Below are 8,120 nucleotides of genomic sequence, written 5' to 3'. Positions count from 1 at the left end.
GAGCCTAATAAATGTTGTAAAAAAATACTCCGTGCTGAAAAGAAAACGTAAAACAATTATTTTTAAATAGTTTTCTATACTTAAGAAATATAGAATAGAAAAAAATATATTTAAATTATATTTCTTTTGTCATTTACTCTTATCGGAAAGCTTTTATTCCGAATTTTCTAGGATTCTTGAAAGATTATGATTATTTCTGTGCTTTAAAAATGTTTGTTATAGAATAAATAGAGCGAAATTATGTTTCCTCTATTCGTTCAATAAATGATGAATCAATTTGTGATAGAAAATTAATTGTTATGGAATTTGGTTTTAAGGCTGTAGTGCTCCGCCGTGGTTGGTATCACTGAAATCCTGAATGTTTAAACAATAACCAAATATATACATACGTTTAATTTAAAGCACTAATGATTTAGTTTCATAATTTTTGTCTGAAATTACAATTTAAATAAGATAAAAACTGAGACGAGGTTGAAATATTAATTATACTACCTGTATGGTGGTTGGCAAACATGGTGACCCATATTTTTTTTCCCAAGACGATCACATACTTCCATATTTGATGCTCTAAATCTTTCAGGAGCAGTATATGAAACTTAATGAAAGTAAGGTTCAACAAAATTATGATTAGTTTCAGTCATGTTTTAATTAAATTGATTTATAAAGGTTGTGGTTATGCCTGTTTACATTGGGGAAAAAATGTGTTGGTGTGGAGCAGGAGGTGCGCAGTGGTGCGGCGCACCTCCTGCTCCACAACTTCAGTTTCAAAGATGATGTCGTGGTGACTGTGCGTACCTTGACTGCAGTGCCGCGTTTTGTGAAATATGCGTCCGTCCATCCGATGCCTTTAATCACGTGTGTTTGAGGAGTATAATGTGTAGTGGAGGTGCTTGTAGATAGTAGCCGACATGCTGCGGTTTTTCAGCAAAAGAGTCGGGCGTAATGCCCAGAAGTACAAGACTGTGGACGATGGGCGGTCTTCAGGCGCACCTAAACCCAAGCATATTCTTCCCTGCAAGGTCATGCTCCTCGACGACAGTGACCTCTCCTTCGATATACCGGTAAGTGTACTAGTGGAACTTTTCCAGCCTTCAGATGTTGTTGTTTAGCGAGGAGTTGTGCGTTGAATGTGGAAAAGTAGAGAAGGTTAGTGTGTCGGGGTCAAGCTTACCTGTACTGGCCAGCGCTACCCCGCTCCTCCTCCTCCACCCCGCTCCTCTGACTCCTTGGGTCACCTGTGCACCTGCCAACACCTCCTTTTCACTCTAGGATAATTTCACATGCTATAAATGATAGTTTTTACGACATTCGAGCAGTAAATCCCCTCGTGTGACAGCGTACAAGCGGTGGGTCGTTATGTCGCGACTTTGGGCAACTTGCGGCAAACACCACAACTTCCTTAACAGGTGTGGCGTGTGACCTGCCTCCAGCACCACCTCCTCCGCTCCTACAGGTGTGTGTGTCTGGCTGTCGTGTCCCGCTAATACGGGTTTTGTCTCATTTCTTATCAGACTTGTAGTTTATCGCGAGATGAATGTCGCGGCCATAATTTCACGTCTGATAAGAAAAGGTTAAGACTTTTTTTTCTCAGACATTTACCGAGCATTAAAAGAGTTGAAAAATAACTGGATATAAATAACTTTAAGGCCACGTATATTTTATTCTGGGAAACCTTTATAAATTTGTCATACCTTCCTGCCCACGACGTTACCTGTGAGTGCCTGTAGCCAAACACTCTTCTCTCTCTGTCCCTATTTTCTATCTTTTTTTTTTCATCGTTTCCAGTGTTTATATTCCCCTGATGTTAAAGTCAGTTACTCGGACACACACACACTTGCTAAAGCTTTTGTATCTACGCACAAACATAGGAGAGGGTACGGCTCAAGCCTAACCTCCCTCTCTCGGTGTATGTGATACAGAGTAAGACTAACCATTAAGGCAATACACTCTCAAAAGTGTGTGTGACAGTTTAAGGGGGGGGGGGGTTAAGACTTCAGTCAAGCAACACATTTTCTCTCAGTTTCATTGTGTGTGATAGAGATCAAAGGGTAAGACTGAAGTCAAGCCGGCGGTGCTTTAAAACCTGTCAGGCCAACCAATGACTGACGGTAATCGGTCGTCGTCTACATTATGCTCCCTAGCCATGCGTAATGTGTCATATAATGACCTGTAATTATCAGTCATTACCCCCGTTAATAAAATGTAATGGGCTAAAGGAAGAATAAGAGAATATTCTGCGTAGCATTAAGTGTTGAGCCAGGGTGTGACATGACGAACAGGTGATGCGCATTTAGTGAATTCCAATTACATATCTTTTCAATTTATTAGTGTGTCTAGCCATTCTTCTATTGTTGTTACATATTAGCATTGTTAAATTTCCCAACTAACTTTTCATAAAGCTGGTGCGTACACAAGTCCAGCTGGTCAAGGAAGACAAACTCACAAAGATGCTAAATAAGTCCATGCTATCGAAGACACGGCCAAGGTAAAACAACTGTGGGGTGACTATGCTAACAAGATCACCCCCCCCCCCACTCGCTCATTTGGAGACGTCATTTGTTATCGAACTTGAAGCATTATTACTCAGGCAGTATGTCCCAAGACCAACTCGAGACTATGGAGAAAATGGAAGTTGATTGTAAAGTGTTCACCATGTCTTTCTGACCTAACCTTGCTTGGATAACTTAATTCATATAACAAAACAAAACATACTGTGATCGAAATAACCTTACTAATCAGTTAACTTCACCTCAACCAGTCGTGACATCTGACCTTAGGTATTTTAGCACAAGTATATAACTTAATCTAATACCGGTATAATCCAACCCAAATAATATAACACGATTTAATCTAACCGTAACCCACATACTCTGACCTAACCCAGATGGTGCAAGATTCGTTTGTTATAATATTAGTGAAACCTGTTACAAACTTTAAGATGGCGGTACAACTGTCGGCCACCAGTTTGGTTCCTTGGTTTACTGGTAAATTTGCTTAATGTTTTTTTGTTTACGTATGCTTGGGGAGTTATAGGTCTGGTGTTCACACCTATGTTGAAGGATTTATAGGTGTTTGGTACAGAGGATGAAACTATATTTTTTATCGCTGCAAAGTTACTTTCCTGGGTTTTGTAAATATGGTAATAGATTTCAGTGACACGAGTGAGTACACCAATTCTAAAGTTAATAGGCCGAGCAGAAGATACCATAGACCTACTGAGTCAGGTTGAAAGGCAGTGACAGTCATCTTGTCAGATACATCAATAGCTCAGGTGACGTTGGTTTTGGCGTTCGCATTCTCTTTGAGGCATCTCGTTATCTTGAAACTTTACCTAGCATTAGTGAGGCCACACATGGATTATGCGGTTCAGTTCTGGTGTCCTTATTATAGAATGGACATAGATTCGTTGGAGAGAGTTGACAAAATGATGAAACCTTCCATATGAAGAAAGACTGAAAAGCCACATTCATTAGAGAGGCGTAGAGTTAGGGAGATATGATAGAGGTGTACAAGAAAAAAATGGAAGATGTTCTGAAGCTCAGTAATAACGAAATAACTAGAACAAATGGCTTTAAATTAGATAAATTCCGATTCAGAAAGGATTGGTTTGGTAATAGGTTGTGGATATGTGAATAGGCTACCGAGTGCTATAGTAGGATCGGGGACGCTAAGCTTCAAGACGAAGTTGGATAGGCACATGGAAGTGCTGGGATGGGTGTGAAAGGATCTGCCCTGTATGGGCTGGCCTGCAGTATCCCACTTTCTTATGATTTTGGCATCTCTCACCACATTAGCTCAGGTGACGTTGGTTTTGGGATCTCTTTGAGGCATCTCGTAGCACTACCAGAACACTGTCCCACATTTTGGTCCATTAACCAGAAAATTGGGTTAAATCGTCTGGATAGATTGAGGGCAGGTTAGGTTAAACGGCAGCAACAGCTGTGTCAGATTTCTCTGGGTGACGTGAAGTGGTGATTGTGGTGGTGGTGTCATGGCGGCCCGTCATGGTGTTGGTACATTACATTCTACAAATCATGCATTAATTGTAATGCTTCTCCTCGATAGTAACACAGTTTTAGTCTAGAAATTGCGCATCATTCCAATGATTGTAGAATAAGCAGTAGTTCATGCTAACTACTTACTTGGTATACCTACTGTAGACAACTTTACAATATGTGTTTTAAGATAAATGTAACTTGACAAAGGGATTAGAAAACTCATAGTGTTCAACAGGAAGTGCAGCCATCAGATGAGAGATTCTTCACTCGAGAGCCATTGTACGTTGAGTGATGTTCACTGCATGGGAGTGTCATTACTGGTGGATGAAGATTCACAACGCGGTTATGATATTGTAAAAGTTTCTGAAGCGTGGGTGACCACAGACGCTGGCGGGTAATCGACGTGGTTCTCCACATACCTGTAGATCCGGTGCCGATGGCCTGACAATCTCCTCCAATAGACTGGAAAGTGTAGTGACTGTGTGGTCCCTGTTTGAGTGTATGTTGTAGTGATGGTGTTGACTGATGTGACCGGAAGTTGTAGTGACTGGCTCCTGTGAGTGTTGTTGTTGTGGTGGTGATGTTGACTGGAGGGAGTGACTTGGTTTCTGTCAGTGTTATGCTGTCATGGTGGTGCCGTCGCTGACTTGTGCCGCCAGAGCTCACATTGTCTCCTTAAATGTGAGGCACATTTATCTTGCTAGTGCAAATATGTAATTATTTTATATTATTATTGTTATCAATATTATTACTATTATATACTCTCGCTGCCTTTAGTAATTACTTGTTATAATATTTAATGGTGACAACTTGCCTATAAATCTTAATACGAATTTGTTACTTTTTCTTGCGAAACTCCCGGTCAGAATCATGTGTATGAATGTACAGTATTTCCTTAAAAAAATAACATTATATTTGGTATATTATAGTTCACAAGTGTTTATTGAATTATGTACAAGTACTTTTATTATTCCCAACACAACATCCATGTTAGGAGGGTGCTGTTGCTGGTGTCCATAATGTGTTTGTATGAATATAAATTAATACTTTCATTCTCGTAACTGTAATAAGCGTAGTATTAAATATTAAGAACGGTCTGGCTGGTTCCTGCTAAAACTGGATAGAGTTCAATACTGGGTTTGTCAGTTCACCAAGGGAGTGAAATGCCACGGCCTACTTACTTTCCTAAATCGTTTCTCTGTTCTTTTTTTAACACTTTCGACACCGGCCCATTAAATGTATGTACAGTTAGGTAACAAATGTTCCATAAACAACATCCCCCAAAGTGTTAGGTTAGGTGGTGTAACTGTTCTTGAATATGTGTGGTTTTAACTATGAATCGATATTATTTTTTTTTCAATGTTAGTAAGGCTTTTAGAATCTTGGATGTTTATATAGCAGTTGTATATGATTAATATGTGGCCATTATGCTGTTAGTTCTTAATGGTGTAGCTATATAATACTAGTGTCGATAAATACACAAAACGATATGCCCTGACAGTGCTGACCTCTCTACTCAGGTTAGGCTTCAGTTAGGAGTCGGCCTTAAGGAATTCTTCTCTCCTTTGTGCTTGTTATCTCACCTTTATCATTTTCCTCAAAAGCTTTTCGTCTTTCGTGTTTCATCTCGCACACTCAAACAGGATGATACCTGTTGAGTAGCCACTGATTGTGATGTCACCAGGTGAGTCAATGGCTCAGATGGTTGCTATAAAATAATTGTTTTCAAAACTTAGCTAATTCTCATCGTGGAAAATCAAGCCAGGATCGTGCTCGGGATGATTCCTCACGTAAACAGTGACCTTCGTTGCGTTAAAACAACAATCATAAGTTAATTTACATAATGTATACCTGACCTACTGCGTTTTGCACACATACATTACGCATCGGTACTATATTAAAGAGACCCGTCGCGTTGATAGATGAGTGAGGAAGACCTTGAGGCGCTAACACCTAACCTACCACAGGAAGAAGTAAATTTCCGATGTGAATAGTTACTAGGCTGTCGAATGGACGAGTAAACTGCTGCCTTTGTTGTGTTATATCGAAGCTACTGAAGGAGGTGCAGTGTTGCCATATCCAGCTCTGCCAATAACCCCCCTTACTTGCAACAGTATAAACTGGACATGATTATGAGATTGCAGTCCTGGCCTAAAGTGGACAGCGGATGTTGACAAATCCATGTGTTGCAATCCATTCCGTTGCAGTAGGAAGTGCTTGCCATAACGTTTGTTTGGTGTTCTGGTAACTGGTTCCTTGTCCTCAGCGGAAATTCTCATTGTATCACATCCACGTTTATGATAACAACCAGACCGGCTATTTCTTTTTGAACGGATAATATTGGTGGTTCTTGGTGTGGGGGTTGAGACACGCTCGTGACGTAAACAAAGCCCCAGGTAAACAGGGGGAGTGGTGGCAACACTGTTCTCTGCGGCAACGTGGAGGGATTGTCAGCACTCACTCAGCTGTTTGACGCCTCGCGCTCCGTGATCCTGCCAGGGAAGGTGTTTGTTATTGTGGCCCGGGGGGGAGGGGGGTTATAGTAAATTCACTTTTATTCACCACAAAAATAACGCACACGCTCCTACCCGGTGAAGAGTCTTGAGGCAGGCTACGATAGTATGCTTAAACTTTATCTTATTGGGTTTGAGGGGCTTCAGCAACTAAGACCTTATGTAATGTGAAGAAATAGTTTGTGACAGCTAGTTGAAGTTGACTGGAGTTGCTTTACAGATTTTCAAGCTGAAAAAAAAATATTATGAACAGTTGAAGTTCTTGGAATGATAAAAAATATTTATCTTAAAACTAGGAAATATTCAGTGGTAGAGGTGTGGGTGGAAACTGGTTTTATAAGTAGATTTACACAATTTACAATTACGAAGGGAAAATAGACCAAATTATTTACCTAGTGGCGGAACTGCTTACATGTCTTGTGACGGGCGTGTTTGAGGTGTGTTATAAAATGGGGGAGTTTTCCTAGGACTGGCGTGGTGCTGGAAGGTGATCTTGGAGGTAATATTTCACACTTGCTGTAAACGAAACAAAGGGAGACCAGGGTTATGTATAAGTTGCACCAGCGCGTGCCAGTCAGAGTTCTCTCAGCACTTCTCCAGGGAAGGAAGAAGGGGGGAGTGATCTGGTCCTCTGTTGCCTTACATATATGCAACAGGTATACATTGACGGGACGACTGTATCTGATTGGCTGTTTCATAAACTGCTGAGGGACGAACCCCGGTTAAAACAACAGGTCCCCACAAAACAAAGATTATAATTGGTGCCTGAAGAAATGCTCTTTGTTTTATATACAGTATATTAAAAAACAAATCTCGTTCACCTGGTGTTTTCTTAAACCAACAGGGAACCAGTTTCGGAAAGGTGGCAGTCAAGGTTCCAACATTTACAATGACTCATTATTTGTGGTGTCATTTTGGGGCGATTATTTATGACAGGGAACTTTGCGGTTGGGATAACACTCCAAGAGCAGTCTTCTATGACACGCAATCTGAAGTCAAAATAATTGATGTCAGGAGGAAATTTTCGAACAGTGTTTTGTTGTGTTGCTAATATTGGCCACAAACCAACCAACCAAATTTAACATAACTTACCTTACCTGGGGTGGTTAGGTTTAGTTGGGTGTTATCAGCTCACGTATATAGAGACGTTGTAAAAATTCCTTATCTTGTGTGTGTGAGGAGACTCGTGAGCCCCGACGGTCGCTGGCCGGGTGTACAGACGTGATAACGGCATTTACCTGGTCTCACCCACTTTGTACTTTTTGTATTAGGCAGAAGAAAAAAAATGTTTATTACCAGATGGTGCAAATTCTTAGACTATCTCATGTTCATGTGATATATCTTATGTTATCGTTCAGAAGTTGAAGATAACAGCTACCGTACACCAAATTTCCCTTGTAACTGAAGGCGTCTGATTGGCTTAATTGTAATATACTCCGTTAGTACATGTTAGGAGATAAAATTATCAGACATAAATCTTTGCAACTTACGAACTAGCAAGGTGAAAAAAAATATTTAAAGAAATGACTTATCCCCTCCCCTTGTATAATGATTTAATTGACCAGTGTATGAAAAACACAGATGAAGTGTGTGTGTGTGTACTTAGTTA

At 40.4% G+C, this 8,120-nt stretch overlaps 1 protein-coding gene across 9 annotated transcripts in view; it reads left to right on the top strand.

Annotated features, from left to right (window-relative positions):
- The window catches only part of LOC121879966 (band 4.1-like protein 5), a 65,289-nt gene that overhangs the window by 2,714 nt on the left and 54,455 nt on the right, over positions 1–8,120 (top strand). For 4 of the 9 annotated variants that reach the window (XM_042386829.1, XM_042386831.1, XM_042386828.1 and 1 more), the window contains exon 1: positions 749–1,061. In XM_042386829.1, the coding sequence (XP_042242763.1) occupies positions 909–1,061 (153 nt within the window). In that variant the 5' untranslated portion in view covers positions 749–908. Of the gene's footprint in view, positions 1–745; positions 1,062–8,120 lie in introns of those variants that run through there. The other 5 variants (XM_042386830.1, XM_042386835.1, XM_042386827.1 and 2 more) reach the window with 4 other exon arrangements.

The sequence above is a fragment of the Homarus americanus genome, unplaced genomic scaffold, assembly GCF_018991925.1.
Source record: "Homarus americanus isolate GMGI-L3 unplaced genomic scaffold, GMGI_Hamer_2.0 scaffold29478, whole genome shotgun sequence".
Taxonomy (NCBI): domain Eukaryota; kingdom Metazoa; phylum Arthropoda; class Malacostraca; order Decapoda; family Nephropidae; genus Homarus; species Homarus americanus.
This window is presented reverse-complemented; position numbering and strand designations above follow the sequence as displayed.